The sequence below is a fragment of the Amia ocellicauda genome, chromosome 5 (assembly GCF_036373705.1).
Source record: "Amia ocellicauda isolate fAmiCal2 chromosome 5, fAmiCal2.hap1, whole genome shotgun sequence".
Lineage (NCBI taxonomy): Eukaryota > Metazoa > Chordata > Actinopteri > Amiiformes > Amiidae > Amia > Amia ocellicauda.
In genome coordinates, this window is record NC_089854.1 from 22,308,256 (window position 1) to 22,329,426 (window position 21,171).

Here is a 21,171-nt window from a genome sequence, read left to right on the forward strand (position 1 = left end):
CTGGTCATTTCTGCTTTTTGTTTAACTATGGATGATGGAGGCCTGGATGCAAGTCAGAGTCTTTTTGAAGCAGCAGCTTTTGCAGTGGGGGGGGGTTGGGGGGGAATGCCTTTTTAAAACATATCTATTATCAATCATCAGCCCCTTCATGAGACTCTTAACGTCATCAGAATTGGCTCGTAACGAATTACACCTAACGGATGAATCCCACTACAGGGAGAATGATAAAGGTATGCCAGTAAAATAAAGAAATAAATCTCAAAACAGATGAGCATCTCTGTATTCGACAGAAAATTAAACTGATCTTAATCGTGCTATTAGGATGTTTATTTACAAAGCATAGTGCAAAATTGAACCTAATTATGGGCAGATTTCAAAGCAGGTGAACGAAATTAGCCGCCAGCAGGAGATGCTAATCAGAGTGTTTTATCAACCAAACCTTTCAAGACAACAAGGCTGGTCTTTTGTGTTTTATAAAGCAAGGGCCAAAGGAAAACGCATGCTTCATTTCCCTCTTATCTTTCAAGATCTTTGGCTGTGCAAGACTGAGCACATTGTGCAGGAATAAACAAACATGGCAGGTTATATACCAACGGGGGGGGGGGGGGGGCAAGATTTCCATTCCCTTTACCAATCATCCATTTAACGCATCAGTGTTGTGCGAGCGCGTTCCTCACACAGATGTGTGCTTTCACATATTACCGCTGTCGTCTCGGGTCCATCGCAATGTGAGCGGAGGCCGGATTCTCCTCATGGATAAACAAGTACATTGAATTGAACGGAAGTGAAACTGAAATCAAAACGAATCACTTAGCAAAGAGCACAACGTGAGGCTGCCACTGTAAATCATTGGCCTGGGTGGCAGAAAATATAAATAATACATTCTACACACAAGTTGCACAAACAGCTCAGTTTTCTGCCCATCGCCATTTTACTTTTATCGCAACGAGTGTAATACACCAGTCGTTCTTGTTGCTGCTGCTTTTGTTTCTCCATGGTAGGCTGAAGACTAATGGAGCTCAAAGTTGTGTTTTGACCTGCAGGTTTGGTATGCACCAGGAACTGCACTTCAAACCAATATCATACACTCACAATGTGAATGCTACTGCTTCTAAAAAAAAAAAAAAACACAAAGCCTGCTACAGACTTCTGTGGTTAATGGGGTGAAAAATTAGGAAATTAACTATAATAATAATAATAATAATAATAATTGTTTACTAAGGAGTAAAGCAATTAAATCCAAGGCAGTGACATCTATTATTCAGTATATTCTGCCCCAGCTACAGAGGCTTGACCGATTTTATGATGCTTAAGTTATTGAAATTTATTGATGTCTTCTAAGTATTACAGTAATCCTCTGGGGCCTGAGGGACCTTTATTTAACAAGTCCTGAACAAGAATCAAATCACTCAATAAATACAGCATTATGAATCCAAGAAGCGTTTTATTGTTTTTTTGAGACTTCGGCATCCAGGACCAAATCTGCTCAGAAAAGGTAGGTTTACTTTCCTCTTCAGCTTCGGAGAGAAATAATAAAAAACAAAGTTGCACTCTTCCTTCACAGAACTAATCCACATTGCAACTCAAAACTATATTTCACTCCTACGGCTGGTGTCTGAGCAAGGCTTTCTGACAGAATTAATTGATATGAAGAAGATGAAGACAACCAAAAAGAATGAGGAAGAAATACATAATTTCCAAAGACTTAAGAGCCTAAGATTGAAATCTGCCCCTTAGGAGCTGGAGAGACTGATTAAGAAAAAGCTTCTAGTCTTGTCTAGACACAAACACCCCCCCATTTCAGATTGAGATGTAAGAAAGGAACGTGTTTATTGAAATCTGGGCATTTATTTTTAGCATCACTTTACTGTGAAGCAGATCTAAATCTAAAGCAATAAACGGGCACTTTACATCTCATCGATGCATCTTGATGCTCGATTCAATTCTCCTCGATACCATGGCGTAATTACTAATCAACCTTATTAAAACCAAATATCTCTAATCCCTCTTAGCCCTGTAATCATACCACGACAGGACTTCATTCTAAATTCAATCAGATTACATTCCTGTTTTATTAAATTCTTCTTCTCATATTTTATCGTGGTGATGCGTATGCTGCAATAGAGCCAACATCTGCACCACGGCTCAATCTGTCATCCTGTTTACTGTAGGAGGTATTTAACTCTTGAGAAGTACATCTGCTGTATATTCAGCCGTGGCCTGTCTCGCAGGCTTTCAAAAGCAAATAAAGCTTTTTTAAGGCCTTGTGCCGCATCTGTCGTCTTCTTACCTGTGATCTCGTGAGTTTGTTCTGACTTTTTTCAATGTGCTTTATATGAATCCTTGACTATTACCAATCAAAGTATTGATGAGGTGAGACTTCAGAAGATGCATCGATTGAGCTTTGGCAAACACAGTCTCAAGTGAAAGGTGTCAGTTTCATCCTATGTGCAGCTTGGGAAGAGAGGTTTTTGGTGAGAGGAACACTGGGATCACATCTAGGTCCTTGCAGAGTCATCCAGGCAGTCACACCTGAGAGACAGTGGACTCCTTTGCATAGTCAATATTTCCCAGGATTCACAGGGCGACAGCAACGTACCCGAGCCCAGAATCTCACTGGTGATGCGGCCGTTCTCCAGCACACTATTAAATGTCTTCAGTGGGCGATGTCAGCTCCTAAAAAGCAGCAACGGCAGCAGTCACAGCAGCTTATGGCTCAGATTAAAGGAGGAAGTACAAAGACTCTTAAGTGGTGTGTATTTCCTCCTCTTACAGTGAAGAGAGATACAGCGAGCACAAGAACAGAGATTTCAGATCTTCAGATCTTGGTGTGAAATCCTGTAGAATGGTTTGTGTGTCTAATAAACACATGCCACACACACACACAAATACATAAATAAAGAAATAAAGATAAAGGCTTTCTTGCACTTCTACACAACTTATGATGTCAGATGAAGTCCTGACAAGCAAACCTCTTTTCTTAATTGCAATTGTTTCCAAGAGGATTTCAAGACAGCGTGAAATAATTCGGCAACGTGCAGAGAATTAATTGACTTTATCATTTATGCACCAGCGATTATTTCCGAGCGTCAGCGATGGAGAAAAAAAAAAAAGATTACTTTTAATTCTCAGCCTCTCAGACATTCACGGCAGTCAATTCTCCCGATAAGGTATACAGTGGTGCACTTTGAAATGCCCTGAACGTTTCTTTCATTCTCGCACACTGTGTGCTTCAATAAATCAACACCTATAAGCAATATTTTTGATAGCCCACGGCAAATATTTATTAAATTATCTAATTTGACATTCCAGGTCCATCGTGCGCATAGTTAAGAGACAGATCTTTGATGTTCTCCTCTTACCTGGCCCTTTTCAACCTGCAGACTCCTTTCAAACTCCTAAAGAGCCCCAGGAGTCACTCCACATCTGCGTGGATTTGAAGGAGCGTGTCTGGCGGACGAGTCTGAAAGCAGGAGGTGAGGGAATGACTCCCACAAGTCGGAGGTCAACAGGGTCATTAAATTCCTTCCACCAAGAGATTCTCCTGGTTTAATCACTGCTACCCACGCACGGTCTTTGTAGCATGCAGCAAATAACACAGTGATGGACTGAGATCACCACACACTCACACTGTGTATGATTGAGATGGATAATACATATAATTTCCACACATATATATTGTTTTCTTCTTGTCATTTCAACAAAAACAACTGGAGTCATCAGATGAATCTGGGATGGTGCTGGAAATCTCTAACATCTATGTTCTGTCAGCCATCGATTTGGAACTGAAACTCAAACCAATTGTTGCCTGCGTTGTCTGCGGTTGGTGCCCTTTCTGCCTCGGTCTCCGGACAAGGGAGAGCTGGCCTCGGAGGTGGATGCTTACAACAAAACAGCCATACCTGTTCATACCTGCATTAATATCGTACATCGTGTTCAACATGGACTGAAAGGAAGGAAATATAATTAAATACTATTTTGTTCCAAGTCCCATATGCAGAACAAACGCTGCTCCGAGTCATTCGATTTGTACTTCAGCACAGCCTGTCAGCATCTCAGGAAGCATTTGCAAAATACACTCAATTACCGACACTGAACGTAACTGGAAATAATATGGCATAGCTTTTAAATCATAGCAACATCACCATTCGTAAGAGAAACATTGCACAGAATAATGATAAGAGGAGTACAGAGTAAAAATGCTTTCATTATTATTATTTTCTAAAGCGGTACCTTAATAAACAGTGAGTAGTTTGCTTATGATTATCGTCACTGCGTTGCTAAGATATTGAAAGTAAATGTCCTTTTTGTGTGGGAATTCATTCAGACGTGCAGGTCCTGAAATTAGTTGCAATGCTAATGTGTGCTGCACAATCTACCGGTAGGGTACTTTATATTTGGTGTGTGTGTGTGTGTCTAATTCTTATAGTCATGCACCTTTAATGGGAATCCACAGATTTATCCAGTGGTGGATAAAAGTTATTTTAAAAGCAGTGGAAGCAGGATGATCACATCTGACTTCCTCTCCCAAAAGAACAAGGATTTTTCAAGGCAAAGGAAAAACCCACAACCTGCAGTTAACCTGACTGTGGAATAGCATTGAGTATCTATGCAAACGGGACATTAATATCACTGCTGGGAGGCAAGGAGTCAGCTGCGCATCTGAGCCAGACGTTATTGCTGGGTTCACAGACTGATATTTGAGACTAAGATGTGTGTCCACCCCCCAGGGCCCGGTGACCTGTGATTATCCCCACCACCGACCAGAATACACAGCTGGGCAATGAGAAAGTACCATAGCATTGTACGATATAGGAAAACACTGCAGAGGAGAAAACCCGAGAACATTTTCTGCAAAGCAGCTCCTCCCCAGCAGAGTGAAGTATTTGAAATAAAAATAATAAAACACATATAATCGATTCTGATTCCTTTCAAAGAATACCTAACCAACTCCACAAAGGCTGTGAACTCTGCTCCTTCTCGGGCGATATGATTTCCCTCCTTATTACGCTCCGACTTGACCTGCCGAGGTGTTTATGAGAAGGCAAGTAAATTTGTGACTCAGGGCTGTGAAGTTCAAAGGTCAAAGGCGAGGTGACGCTTTGTGGAAGCAATCACACAGGCTTGTGAGGGGCAGAAGATAACACACACTCACACAGGCAAAGGGTCATTGTAACAAATGCTGTACGGCTTATGGCGAGGTAAAAATGGATGTAAAAGATACCATTTATCAAGGAATAGAGCTAAATAAACTGGGTGTCCAGAGCCTATTCTTCACCTAGGAAGAGGCATTCAGGTATCGCAGGTATTTAATCTGAGGCAGCTCACTGGGCTCAGAAATAGTAATTAGTCTTCACTTTACCTGACTGGTATTTGTGAGAAAGGTGCTAGAAATAGCTACGTTTGATTCTCATGCGTTTCATTCTTCTTTTTATATTTTCTCTCCTGCTGGAAATAAGATACATTAACAGATCAGACAGTGGTGAGATGAAGGCAGCCCATTAACGGATTATTATTATTAATAATAATCTTCAATTGTAGTTGATAAGTACTCCTTATCGATGACAAATGTCTGGATATACCAACAGACTGACCGATACCAAGATTTCAGTATGCAACTTATTTTTGCATTATTGTTCACCAGAAGAAGTTCTCGATAAGCTCTGTTGTTCCACCGCAATCTCCTAACTCTTATGTCACTGTTGTTAAGTCCGAATTAAATCAATTGTCTCCTAACGCCAGCCGGCACGAGAAGTAAAACTAAAACCGAGACTATTTATAGATTTTCTTTTCCCTCCAAAAGCCATTATACTCTTCAGCAGACAAGAAAGTATTGACAGAATAGAGAGTAATGTTCATATCTACAACAATGAGGCATGTCATATACCTGGAGTTTTCATAACCAGCAGACAAGACCATTGGTTGGGCACATTTATATCACTCCCTTCTTTATTCTCAGTCCAACTTCCCTAAAGATATGACCATACTGAGTTGGGGCTAGCCTTTAACTTTTGCACCCCAGTTTCAGTAGCAAACTGTTTCCCACTCGCCCCTTCAAGCCAAGCATGTGGTCTTCCTTTAATTAAAAAAATGAAACAAACAGTCCCACTAGTAAGTAAACGCATTTCTTCTTCAGATGCTCGTCCTTGTCAGAAGTTTCACTTGCGCTTCCCTCATTTGTCCGGTGAGCTCAGTAAAGAGCACGAGGATTTTCTATGTTGCACGACACAAGCTATTCATAAACCAGAAGTCAGATATACTAAAGTCACACTGGAAAACTGGAGTAGCCGTGGTACACAAATTGATGAGGTATTTCCAACTATTTCATCACACTAGTTCCTCTCCTATTTGTAGGAGAAGAAAAAGCCTGGGGGTGAAATATATATGGAATTGAAAATGAATGCACCACACTTCTTAATGAAATGTAGAGAGCACAACAGACCTGACAAAGCTGTAGTACATTCCCCTGAAGGAGTTTGATCTCGTCAGGTCTGTAATTGCTTAATTGGTCGTTAATTATTTACTTGACCCTGCTGCTAAAGATCATGAAAGATAAAGTAGAAGAAAAGACTCTGAACTGAACAGACAGAAATTGTACAGGTTGCTGCCCCCTTGGAGCAGCGCTCTGGGGACTGTTTCTCAGTTAGGGTTTGATACGGCCGTTGATGGTTGGGGGCTCTTACCTGTCTACGGCTGGGTGGCACAGAGGCCGGCTGTCCTGAGGAGACAGGTAGCTGTAGGCCGCTGATCCTCCCACCACTCGGATTTTAAACAGGACCCCTACATTCTGTAAGAAAAACAGCGCACAAATTGTCACGGTATGGTACAGTTATGTTACATTTCACCACAACCCATTGCATGCAACAAGTACACAAGAACCAGAAACAGGGCGTTTGCAGTATTTGCACTAATTTATCCCCCCCCCCCCCCCCCCAACAAAAGATAAAGTCTTCCCAGCTAAGCTCCTTTAATAAGTATAGTTGCTAATGGCTGAATTATGTTCTTGTGAGACATAATGAAAATATAAGTGTGGTATAAAAATATACAAACAGTAAGTGAGCAATAAACATCAATGTTTGCATGACACCAAGCTGGACCACAGGATAAATCACACAAAGCTTACATGTTCATGTTAAAATGCCCAAGCACTGAAAAACCGAATGGTTTTTAATCTATAAAATACAAATAATTCTGTTTGGTTCAGCTTTTTGTTTCTCAAATGGCAAGTAAATATAAAGGCAAGAAAACCTAGATTACAAAACTTATTTACAGAGTCAACAGACAAGAGAATCAAAGATTTAAATGTATAAATATATATATAAACACTCTCCTAATGGGGTGATTTTAAATAGTGCCACAAGAGAATAAAGCTGCAGCCAAGCATTCAAAGAAATAAATTAGGTACATAATGGAAACTAATCATGAGATGAAAAGGCAGAAATATTTTGCTTGGCGTTTCAAAGATATATGTTTTCTGGAATAGCTGGTCTCAGTCTGCCAATAAACCTTTTCATTCTGATGACTAAATAGTTTGAGTCTGGGGATGCTTTACATAAACACAAATATATATGGTTAATAGAGTTTATTAATTGAAGGTTTGTGACTTTGCATGCAAGTTCGGATGTATACTTGAGATGGTAGACCACAGACATGACAGTTTTCAGCAATAAAATGTGGAATACAAGCTAAAATACTATTTCATTTAATGAGAATAAAATGAAAATGCTGAATTTTAAATATCTCTAATATTCCACATGGAGCAGTAGAGTTTCTTACACAAAACATCACTATAGCAACTTATATTATAACCATTACAGCTGGCCTGTAGTATATTCTACTTATTATGCACCTTTCCTGGAACAAAATACCAAGTATTCAAAGAAAGCATAAAATATAATGCCACAACATAAAAAGACAAGGAAAAAAGCAAAATAAAGCTGAAGCTTTATCAAAGATCAAACAATCAATTTTAATAATGTTAACATAGCCACAGAATAGTGTAATGTGTTTTGATTTTAAATACAGAATGACTAGACTAGCTGGTGCATCCAGCCAATGAGGGCACAGACAGCTGTGCAGAACAAGACCCGGCAGGCATCCAGGAGATACACTGAGACTGGGTCAGTGGATTGACAGCATGAAGCTCAAGGATGTGTGTAGTAGCTGGACCACGGATGGGACTGTAGTAGCATCTATACACCGACAATCGGCTGACACAACAGCCCACATCCCTCCAGGTCTGTGTACTATCTGGGCAGCAGAGCCCGTGAAAACGCTGCCCTCCCTTTCGCTGCAGCGAGGGCCTGCATTTCTGAGCACAGAGATGCAATGATCTGCATGATAGATATTTTCCTCCGTCAAGAGTTCAAATGACCTTTTGAACTGCATTGCTATATTTCACAGTTCACATACATTTTTTTTTTCTTTTCTTTTTATTTTACTCTTCATGTTTCAAGGATTTTGTGGTTTGCTATCTCTGGAATCAGCCCACCCACCTACCTACCATCCACCACCAAACATGTGAGCGCACACACACACACACACACACACAGTCCCTCTTTCTTCCTTCATCCCATTATTTCTGTTGGAACATATGTATTATTTGATAGCACACTGTTCATTTCCCAGCAATTGAATTCTATACAAGGCCTCCAGGATCCTGCCGGGTATTATGTGCATCACAGCACAATAATAAGCTACATATTTTTGCAAAAAAAAAAACATTTTCTTCCGTGTAAGACAAAGAGATTGCAGGCGGTAACAGCGCAGCTGTGGCAGATAAACTCTGGATTAAGGTCACCTTTGAATGCAACAGTGAAAGGGACCTCTGGCAGATTTTCTACTCAAGAAGGCCAATATGGGCTCTATTGTATATGTTAATGCAATAAAGTCATCGAAAATCCGACGTCTCTCAGTCAGGGATAGAAATCCGTTTGGGAATATTAGCCAAGGACTAAACTAAACAGAGCTCTTTGGTGTGGTATGATCTTCTGATTTAGTGAAGACATGAAGCATGTATTTCCTGAAACAATAAGGGCTTACGTTATGGTCCACTTTTTATTTTATCATAATTTAGTTTTTCTTTAACATCATCTCATCTACACTGCGGCATAAACAAAAAACTTTAATCCCGAAGAAAACCAAGCTTCCAAAAGCGAGTGGATTCTGGGGCCGCGGGACAGAATACGAAACAGATGTGTTGTTGTCATGAGCAACATTCTTCAGAAGTGTTTACTTTAGTCTGACAGAAGGCCAAACTTTATGGGACGAACGCTGCAGTTAATTGTATAGTCTCACCAGTTTATATCAGTTCTATTGTCTGCCCGCACCTCTCCCAGCAGGGAACACATCTTGTATATGATACAATTTGCAATTTGCATGTTTGACACCCTCATAATAATGGTCCATTGTTGCATTTTGAACTGATCACATAATTACGACTGAATCCCTTGACTTATGAAATAATACAGAATTACTCTGAGCATTTTTCATATCAGTTACAGTAACAGAGATTACTCAAGGAAAGACATGCATATGGGATACAAAAGTCAACAAGAAACCAAGTACACGCAGAGGTTTAACACAACAAAACCCGAGGGAGGATGATGACCTGAAAGCAGCTCTGGCAGTCGGTTCAGGTCGACTGTGGCCCCTCCCAAGTGCTCTGACGGAGACTGACTCAGTCCCAGGGATGAATCATTCGATAATTGTTTTCTCTGACTGTATAAACAGTGCTTAATAGTTTGTTCAACATTTAGCACTAGGAATGAAGCCAGGCGCATGTCAGCTAATCTTACATGACTTGTGCTGGCAGCCTTAAAGTTGCCCTTCCTGGTGTAGAAACAGACATGTGGAAAACCTTCCCCAATTGACAAGGCTGCCATATCACAAGCTAGATTTGTTGTTCAAGAGCAGCGTGTCTATGTGCTCCCGAAATGGTTCAGCTGGAGCGACTGGGCGATTCTGTGGTGAGCGCGAAGTGCTTTTAACTGCCTTTTGAGATGGGAGCCGGCAGCACATGTTAAACTGACTCTAATAAGTGAGTGAAGGGGTGCAGAGGGGTGTGATTTGGACAATTTCTGAGCTGGCTGCTGTCCAAGTTAAGGCCTGACCTGAAGTCTCATTCTTTGGACGGCGATTTGTAAATAATGATACATGGAGAAAATGGGGGCTTTGACTTTTCACTTCAAGACCGACTGCGATGAAGAGTAAAGGGGATTTCTTTTTAGCAGGTCGCTGGCAGGAAACCACCCAGGCATGGCCAAGCTGGAGGTGACATACTGCTGTGCCATCTGTCGTATTTTTGAAAGGAGAAGAAACACACACACACACACGCCCACTCAGTGCAAGTCTGCACACAGCAGCTATGGGCTGTTGACCAATGTTTCGAGATAGTGTCTTGACAGGTTTTGTTATATTTTCTGCTGTCAAGTTCAGAAACTGTGTGCCTTGGCTGTCAGTTGATTTTCAGGAAAAAAAAACAAAAAAACAAGAGCTCCGGTCAACCCATCTGGCTGGGAAATATCCTGAACTGAGATACCAAATCCCTGGGTTTATTTTCTTTGCTCTCTTGTACACAAAGCCAAGGAGGAAATACAGTGCCAGAATGGTAATTAATCCAGTTCCATCTCATCAAAACAGCTGTACAGGCACCCAGGGAAGGAACACGGGGGATCTTAGAAAATGGAAAAGATTTAAAAAAAAAGGAAAAAAAAATTAAACGCATACATACAAAATCAACAGCCCTTTTATCTGTTACTCAGAAGCAAGTGGAGCCGCCTCTGTGTTGCCAAGGATCTGGTTTAAAACTGGTGTGAATCCCAATCGACTACGATTTCTTTTGTTGTTTTCCTTAATGTCGAAGCTGGGTTGGTTTCTTCAGCCCAGTCAGCCCAGACATTTGTCTTTCCTCTCAAGCCCACAATCAATGAAGGAGGACAGAACTGGCCCTCCACGCAGATTATGGGGAAGTCAATTCTGCTTCAGCTGCTAATTACCCCACGGGCACTAAGGCAATGAAGCATTACATAGACCATGTGGGAAATCCCATGGAAGAAGCCATGGTTCCTTTTCCAGCACTGGGTGTTTCTAATTAAACTCAAGTCACAAAAAGATGCAATGCATGGCACAGCCAGCAGGTGGAGTTGGTGTATATAATTTGTTGATATCAAAATGCATAGCCTCATTAGGCTCTGGGTCCAGTGTGACCTGAGGGAAGTGAAACAAAGTCAGAGGAAATGCCAGAAGCATCTACTTGCTCATCAGTATGATTAATTGCATAGTACTATTGCCCTGGAAAAGGGCGTCTGCTAAGAAATTAATAATAATAATTATTATTATTAATTAATTAATTTGGAGACAAACCAAGATCTCTGTGCACCAATATTCAACAGAGGAAAAGGGGGACAGCAATCAGTCGCATTCACCGAGATCGGAGTTCCAGGTGACTCAGAATTGTCAGCAAACACTTTTACATTAAGTGAAACTAAGTTAAAAAAGGCTTTGTGTTTACCAGATCTCAAAAGCATCATGTCATTTCGGTTTTTGTAAATCGAGTCAATTGAGTGACATTGTACCGGGCTGCAAAAGGGGAACATTGAAAGTGACAGCATGGTCAAAAACATGTACTTTGCACTTTGCATTGCTGATTATTTGAATTTTGTCAGTCCAACAATGGAGGAATTCAGACTTTCTCAGACATCTGAAAAAAACTCTCGTTAGTAGGGAGATATGAGAGCATGTGCAGTCACAGTCAAGCTGATTTCATCTTCATTGAGAGCTGGTTTGTTTTCTAATATTATTAATTCCAGCAACCTACTGCTTGCCAACATGCTACAAAGGGCATCCATTTCTCGGCAGATGTTGGAACGGGCGAAGGTATGAGGACTCCTCCTGTCACTCTAATCTCTCCTTGGGTTTACTATGCAAATAAATAACAGCCTCACAGTGATAAATGATCTCATGACCTCAGCCCCATATCTATAGTACAAACCTTACTATTCTACACAAAGGGTGGCCTAGCGCCGAGCTGGATAATGAGTAAAGAGTGGGGTTAAACAAATACAGAGAGAGAGAGTGTTTGCAATCCCCCAAATTTGCTTATAAATTAAGAGTGTAAACTGATTTCAAGATGCCCGCAGTGACGCAGGTGCGCACTCTCTCTTGAAGTTGGGCTTTCTCTGATGCCAGTCCTGATTGCTGGGGAAATGTCTTTATCCACACCTTAATGAGATGGAGGCCCTGGAATTTGGCTTTTATTACACACCTTTGAGAAGTGCCAAAAACGCAAAAATCACAAGCATCTACACAGGCAACATGAAATGCCAAAGTATGAGGGATGCCACAAGAAAGAACGAAAGATAGAAAGAAAGGAGAAACTAAACTGTTAAGAACATTCATTATGATTTCACAGATATCTTACTGACTATTTCTGTCCTGGAGAACTTGATACTTCATTAAAACATTTGGATTCCGTAATCCTAAACCTTCACTGACTATTTTTCATTTTATCATTAAATAATATCTATAGGATCAGATCTCCCTTTTCCAAGTATTTTCTTAGTCCAACTCCCTGTCTGCTGCTGCCCTGAGTATATACATTAGCACAACCTGTAACCTCATTTGCCATCTGTCCACTCTTGCATTTAATCTCGGGCGAGAACCCAAACTTCACACGCTGGATATACAATGTTGTCAATCCTCACAGAAAAAGCTTGACTTCACTTCACTGAGGTATTGATCTTCTGCAGATGACTAAATGGGCAAAAATAAGTTTAGGACAGAAAGAGCCGGTGTGCCCTTCTTTGCCTGGATGTATTAGCTGTGTATCTCTGACATTGCAGGCTCTGAATGTCCAAGAAGACAAGCAAACGCCATGTTCCAGCTGTAGGAGACGGAGGAGAATAATTGGGAAGATCTGTTGGGTAGAAAACGTCACTCTACACTATGTCTGGGAGCCCGTGTGGCGGAGACCTTCTCACCATTCTTTGAAGCCTTGGACAACACCGGTTGTCATAAGCTTTCAGTTTAATCTTCAATTATTCACCCGGATTTTTTCTTTTTTTTCTTTTTTAATGCACACAACGATTCATTTGATATTCTTGATGTCCGTTCGCTGTCAGAAAGGCATATGGGAAGCAGCTATCCATCGAATATTCTTCCCAACTCATTCTACCTTGAGATAATTACCCAGTGAGAGACGCAGAGCTCTTATCTCTATAGTGGCAGCTACATTATCTATCGTGTCAGACTGGGATTTTTTTTCTGCCTGTGCTTTCAGCCTCCTATAAATACACCACTGTCAATTAGAAGAGCGCACCCATCCCCGAAGTTAATTGAATGTCTACAAATTTTAATTAAAGACAATTTGGACTGGGTTTCGATCGCTGGCGTCCGAGCACTTCACAAATCGGTTTTATCTCTTCCAAGCATTCGGGGCAAAACAATAAACAGGCACAACAACAACACGTCTGGGGTGTCATTAAAAGCCTGTGCCCACGCGGCCTTGGGCACCCAGCACAGCCCTAAGTGCGGCAATGAATTCACATCGGCCTTAATGACCATGCAAACCCACAGACTGCGGAGGAGCAAAACATGGCGAACACAAGCTGAATGCATCGGGAACAAAGAATGACTTAATATACCATCTACATTTATGATGAGTACACGGGAGTCTTCCATACCCACTATAGAGTTGCAACAAATCTCACTTGATTAAAACAGGAATGAAGGAAAACAGAAAACCGCTCCGGGTGGCAGAAAGGGTCAGTGCAGTGTGAAATCTGTTACTCTTGGAGACCTGGGTTCAAAGTCAAATTGGTCTCGGTCCGCATGTAGCCAGGGGGCAGCGCTGACTGGATTACAGCTGTATATATAACTGGATATCTAACTGCTGACTCCACTGAAATCCATCTCATATTTTAAACTACTTTACTTTTATTCCAGCTGAATTCGTTCAGGGAAAAACACCGCCCACACACACATGCGCACGCACACCTCAACAGTGTACAATTGCTTCCTGAGATGTGCCCCTGGACCAGCATTATCCCACCACACTGGAGGGATGAGGAGAAGTTGGAGGGGAAGGACAGGGACTTTTAAACATTAAAGTTTAAAACTGTAAAAGTAGGATTTCTGACATGGAATTCTAAGTGACAGATCAAAAGAAAAGGCAATCACAGGGGATGATTGGCATCGTGATGTGTCACTGCCAGCCTGGTTTCCATTCTTCACGAGAGCCACTGAACGCCTCTCTCAGCAGCTGGAGCGCGACGCGGCTACACGTGGGTGGGTGTGCGCCTGAAAAAACTGTCTGCATTGCTACAGAAATGCTCTTTCTGTAAAGCACACCAGGGGATTTACACAACATGAAAAGGCAATGGCTTTGTAGACGTGTACATTAGCGGACTCCCTGGCTGGGAGAGTGATAGGCCGGCCCCAAGGCTTTCGTGTTTTGTGTAATGCTGCTTCCCAGATCTCAAGCTTTAAAGCTTTGCCAGTTTGTAAATGCAGTGGGGGCCCTGAGGGGATAGACCCTGAGGCCATGGGGTAACCGTTTCCGTCTGCTGCCTCAACAGTCTTTATCATCTATTAGGTCTCTGTGCTCAAATGCACCCCCGTCAATTCATGCCTCGGAGCAAATTGATAATTCAGTTAATTCAAATTCAAGAGACTGGACAATTAACATGTTTTTCACGAAAAGACCATTGCTTTTATCGGAGACAAATTCAGGACACTCAGTATCCTTATACTTGTTCTGCAAACTCACCCCTGCTCTTAAGTGTAAGATCTTCAGACTCAGGTGGACGCACTTGTTTTATGACCTGCCGTGATATTATCCACTGGTGTTTTGATCACAATTCAAAGCAACATCTCCTTTAGTAATACTAAACACTTACTTAACGAGTTTTGGTCTAAGTGTGTAATAGAATCAGCATTGTACTTTTTTTATGATGATTATTTTAAATCAAACTTTTGCACACCACTGCAGCTGCGGACATATTTTTATCCTCAACCAGGCAGAGATCCATTATAAAAAAGTAAAAAGGTTTCATTTTTGTCCCTGATGGTGACCGATTATGATTTAATAAGCTATAATTTAATTAAATTGCCAACTCTTCAGATTCATCTCTTGTCCTGGTGTCGTCTTTTCTCCCTCTTGCTCTTTGTTTAAATGAAACCGTATCAAACGGATACTGTCCAACGTAACTTATTTTGTTTCCAAAAATTACGGTATTGCGACATTCGGTGTACATTCCTGGCTTCTTCCACACTTAACATGCCGTCTGAGTGCTACGTTTCCTGACAACAAATTAACAAAGTCAATGAAACTCTAAATGGAAATTATAATCAAACAGGCAAGATTTTTTTTTTTTTTTTTTTTTTAAAACAAAACAAATTGACATTTTACTTTTGTAACCTAATTGATAGTCAGCATAGCATGCTATTAATCAGTGCACCCTTTAACTGAATGTGGTTCTGTTTTTTCTTTCTTTTTAAATAAATAATTTATATGTCTTGGATAGACCCGACATGCTGCATTTAAAAGAGAATTTTATTTGGAAGCTCGAGTCAGGCAATAAAATGCTTCAGCAACAGGAGGAAAAAGAAAAACATTCAGCTGTGAACTGAAAAAAAAATCCATTACACTTTAATTAATTAATTCATAAATTAATTATGTTTTTTTTCCTTTAGTTACGGTTTTACCTGTGTGTATTCTTTAAAATTCTGGTTATATTATTTTTATATGAATATACACTCATATACATATACTATCACACGCCCCAAAAGTTACATTTATAGCTCCCCCCACACCAAACGTGGGCTAAGGTTGTTGTGCCATAGCGTGGTTTTCTAAAATCTATTTCAATATGGCGGTAGATGTAAGTATATAGAATTTGCATATCATTGTTAGTAATTCACTGTGCATTTTCATGATAAAATTAGATGTAAACAGAGTATTGTGATCCGCTTCACTTGCTTTCGAACATGCTTATAATCAGTGGCAAAATTAACAAAGTGGAAACTTGCTGAAACAGAGGTATCGGGTATCCTGGTACTATCCTTAGTCCCAATGGTGCCCGTCCCAAAACAGGCGTCGATAACCCATTTGCAAAATGTGTTATTTATTTATTATGCCATCTCTTTGTTAATAGATTCAGCAGCGAACAGGGCCACAAGTGCACAGGAGTCAATGCCAGGGAATCAATGCAGGGCAAAGGTTACAACTCATTTGGGAAAGAGCACCAGATTCTCCACAACCTCAGCTAGCACTCTTGTCTGTGGACTCGTCTGAAAGGGAAGACATCATCTCTGATAGTCTGGTAGTATAAATGGGTGGTAGAGCAGGTCTTAAAGAGCGGTCTTTCACACACACCTGCGTCTGCGCTCCATTGATCATCAGGTAGTAGAGTTTGCTGAGGATACTCTGTTGTAATTGGTCCCAGGTTACAGTCCTGTCTTCTCTCATGAGAAACGGGGGCCCGAATCTGGAGGGGGAGAGAAAGGGGTACAGAAAGTCAGTCCAGCTATCAGCTTATAAACATTATTACAGCTGGCAGAAGTCTATGAAACCAATTTGAGAACATAAAATAGATCATGATATATATAGAGGGATTAAAAAAAATGCTTGGTATATTTTGGTGGATGCTATCAAAACAAAATGTGCACTACACAGCATGGTGCAAGACTGGAACTGTGCATCAGCAGTAAGCGGTTTTAGAAAAAATATCGAAATACACTGCTCAATACACTGGACGAGACACAGGCGGCCCCATCTCATTTACACATTTAACATCTCGCGGAGGTCGAGGAATTCAATCTGCACACTGCTGGAATGCTAATGGCATCCAAAGCCCTTCTTCCTTTGATGTGTTCCGACGGTGTTTGCTTTTATTCCGTTACACAGAGCTTGCCCCCCTACCCCCCCGTACAGTCAGCACACTTGCACTGCTCTCCACAGAAACACAAGCTTTTACAAGATCCTACAAGCTTTTATTAGCAGCTCAGACAGATAATTGCTGTAGACAGAGAAGGGGAGAATAAGTGGAAAAAGGAAAAAAGAGGCATAGACACCTAACTTAAATGTTAAGATGGATCCCATGGGTAAGAAAGCTGTGTACATAAGTGAGCTCAGGGGTAGAAGGTCCACAGAGAATCTCAGAGCCTCCATCTGTGAGTTTTATGCATCTTATACTCAAGTCATTCACTTCATCAGATTCATCAAACCCCGGTTCGGGGTGAGTAAATATACCAAGCTGGCATCAACTTAGAAACAATCCCCCAATGGGAAGCACTTCATTGCCTGACAAACACTAAACCACAGGGTTAGACAGGGTGGACGTCACATGGTATCATGCACTCTTGGTCTACCCTTGTGGTTGGTATTGATTAGTATTTATCGGGTAGGGCTCTCCCAGTCGCTAGAATGCCTCAATCTTAGATGTTGGGGGGAGAGGTAACGTACGGTCGAAAAGTTGCCGGTTCCAGTATAGGCTGTGGCTGGTTGTCTCAACTGGTTAACGTCAACTCAGACCTTTATGGTCTTGACTGTGAGCCATATTGATCTAAAAATCCCTCAGTTTTATGGAATTGGCCATGAAAGTTTAAGGAGTTGCGTTTTCTTGAAGACATACTAGGAAGAGGAGAATCACAAAGGCTGGACAAACAACCTAACAAGGAAAGCTGCACGTGGCTCATCTCTCCCGTGCCGAGAAACAAGTTCAGGACAATATTAATATCCCAGTGTATGCGGCTCCAATGATTTACATTTTAAGCATCTGCCTTAAGAGAGCTGCGCTCAATCCTGAAGGTCTGTGTCCCTTTTTCCAGCTCCATACGCCAGTGCTGAGAGTGAGCCCCATGAATAAAACATCACAGAGGCGTCACTCACCGAGAACTTCAGCCTCCATTTCAATTTCATCTCTGGCCCCTTTGGGACGGCAGGAGTTTGAGCAATTTTCACTTTTTTTCCCCCTATTAAACAGAGATGTCTATTTGAACTTTTTTCTTTTTTACTTTGCAATCTAATTAAGCGATGAGAAAAGGAAGAAAAAAACAATAAAAACAAAGTCAGACATGGATGACAAACCCTTGCAATTTGTTTTTTGTTTTTTTCTACCTCAAATCGATACCACAAAACCCAACATTTTCCATCAGACGGATTACAATTTTATTTACTCAAGGGTAAAATGTGCCTGTGAATCATGGAGATTTTCAACATAGATGTACCCTCAAAATTAATCTCATTGTAATTATTAACATGAGTACCAGAGTCAGCTGACAGTGCTAATTTTCTAAGTATATGATGTTAATTTCCAATCAATATTAATTCAGCTCGGGCATTCCACGGCTTCGGCAGCCAGGCGCTGGGAAACATCAAAAGATGTCATCTAATTACCTCTCAGCGATCCCTGTAACGCTGGTTATTAAAAAAAAGATACGATGATAGTTTTATTTAAAAAAATGCATACATCAGTGAGCAACCACTTAAAGAACGAAAAAGAGTTCTGAAGCAGCATTAAGCCATTCATTACAGAAGAGGTTACAGAGGAGTAGAAACTCCTGCAGTTATAGAAAGAAACCTGCAAAAACTCCTGCAGCAAGGTCTTGACATTTTCAATATGTATTATAGAGATTCCAGAGTTTATCCTTCATTTATTACTGCGATTCAGCCCCCACCCCCCACAGCCACCACTCAGTCCGGCTGGTCCATGCCCCCGAGAATTTCCTCTGAAGACCTTGACATTTCCTTTCCACATCGCTGTCCAACTGCCCAGTACAGCCATGAGACATGTAAATATTAAAAGGAGTTTGCAAGTGTTACAGTATTTGTTTGAGACTAATTCAAAGCGGTTAATTGCGATTATGTGACCCAGGCTGTTCTGTAAGGCCCCCAGTGACACGTGTCACACAAAGAGCATATGCTAGTGGACGAGCATTGGTCAGCTTGTTGTGCTTTTTCTTTTTCTTCTCCTGGCTGCCAGATGGCTCCTGGAACACAGTATCCTGCCACATCCCTTTTAACGTTCTTGTATTTCCCTTCTGGAGTGCATATCACACATCAACGGTAGCCAGTTTCACTGGCAATGAAATCCACAGGCTCCTAATATATCTATTTAATAAAAGACAATAAGGGAAGTGTCTGAAACTGACAGCTTCTTGGCCCAATGGCTCCTGACAGGAAAAAAATTCCAGATGCCTGGATCGTTGCTATATGGATGACAGGTACAGGTTTGTGGGAAGTGGAGTCAGGTTCCTCCACAGGAAGCCTGGCTGGCCAGTACAAGCCTCTTATCATGTAGATCTACTGAGTTGGGTGTCAGAGCAATGGAAATCTTGTCCCTCTCAGCCGTGTGCCTCAGAAGGTGGGCATAGGTGAATTGCAAAAGCAGACACAGACACAGACACACACACACACACACACACACACACACACACAAACTCACGCATACAATGTCTGGGCAACGCTGGAGGGCAATGAAAGACGAATCGCATATAAATAAAATGCATAAATACTTGGATGCCAGACTTTACTTGAAGTGGAGAAAGTAGTGTTTTTTTCTTTGGATATTGGGGATTCACCGTTGCACTATACAGCTACAGAGAAAAGCATGTCAATAGAAGGGAAAGCAGGTGCTCTTGGGTATTGGTCTGTGTCAAGGTTGTCAGGCTGAGGACAAAGGTCTTGTTGTGATGGGTCTGTGAGGGAATCTGGGGGGCAAGAATAGCAGGCCACTATCAACACAGAAAGTGATGCGACTTATGGAAAAGATCCACAATGAGCAGCTCGGTGGATGAGATGGGCTATGCAGCCTTGGTGAATTAGGGTACCAGGGTGAGTGGGCTGGTTTTCAGGACAGGACAAGAGTGTCTGTGTGGGATAAGCTGGGATAACCATGGGAAAGCCGTGGTTGTGTATTTTTGCTATTTGTTTTTAAACTTCCTCATATCCAGCTCTGTATTAAACATCATGGCAAGATATCTCTAACTGGAAGTGCCCCAGAATCACCCCCAATCTCAGCCTGGACATGCAGGGTGTGCAGAGAGCAGCGTCTCCCAACCCCAGTCCTGGGAACCCAATGTTTTTTTCCGACCGAGCTCTCAACGACTTCATTGAACCAATAATTGACCCAATCACAGCTTATGAATCATTTTTCACAGTTGAAGATTACAGAGTAAATATAAAATCATTGTAAGGGACTTGAATTCTCCAAATTTCTGTTAGTTAAACAACTATAAGAGTCCATTCACAGAAGCAATTTCATTCGATTAAGGTTTTGATTAAATAGTTGAGAGCTCAGCTGGAACACAAATCAGCCACATATTGGCTCCCCAGAAACAAGGTTGGGAAACACTGGCATAGAGCCTCTTTAATCAAAGTGTTGTCGATGAGTGAACGCATGTGTTCCAGCTCAGTGTCAGAAAAACTGTGTAATGACTGAGATATGAAAAACGGCCACCCAGAGTAGGACAGTGTCTGGGTGAGACAGGATGAAGGACACCTTGGCGACCAGTCCACGGCTCTGCGCTCCGGGGGACGAGATGATGATGAGCTTTTGCTCTCTCTTTAAAGATCATGCACACGAATGTACACAGCATTTTTTAATCCCTTCTCACAGTCATGTTTCCCACAGCACGTTTCGTGAATCTCGCTGGGAATTAAAAGGCTTTGAGATGAACAAAAGCCTTTGTGTCTGCAGGGTTTTCTCTTGTGGCGTCATGACAGTACAGACACAAAGTCATGTCAAGACTGCTTTCAGTTGAACTGGTGAGGAGAGAAAAGGCTCTGTTTGACTGGGCAGCGAACATTCATCATAATAAAAGAAAGCCTCCGCAAGGACACATACTCGTGAAAAATGTATTTTTCGCATTTTACACTAGACTTTACATTCACTCACAAAAAATGTGATACCACAGGGCACACAGACACAAGAATAAATGTCCTTTATTACAGACTGGAGCGAGCAAGCTGAAATTTGGGAAATAAATCACAGAATAAAACCTTGACAAAAACAAAAAAACAATTACTCAAGGTAATAATAAAATGGTGGTTTACAGATGCAGAAATGAAAGGGCCGCTTCCCATTTCACTGTTTATACTGATGAAGTTGTTTTTTTCCATCCAGTAAAGTCTGGGCTTTTCTCAGTCTGCTTACAATGCCCATAAGCAAA

General features: G+C 41.4%; 1 protein-coding gene across 1 annotated transcript in view; it reads right to left on the bottom strand.

Annotated features, from left to right (window-relative positions):
• Nucleotides 1-21,171, bottom strand: part of usp43a (ubiquitin specific peptidase 43a) — a 120,827-nt gene that overhangs the window by 18,095 nt on the left and 81,561 nt on the right. Inside the window, exons 8-9 of the mRNA XM_066704343.1 lie at nucleotides 16,376-16,487; nucleotides 6,684-6,787 (exon numbers count right to left, since the gene is read on the bottom strand). Of these exons, the coding sequence (XP_066560440.1) occupies nucleotides 6,684-6,787; nucleotides 16,376-16,487 (216 nt within the window). The remainder of the gene's footprint in view (nucleotides 1-6,683; nucleotides 6,788-16,375; nucleotides 16,488-21,171) is intronic.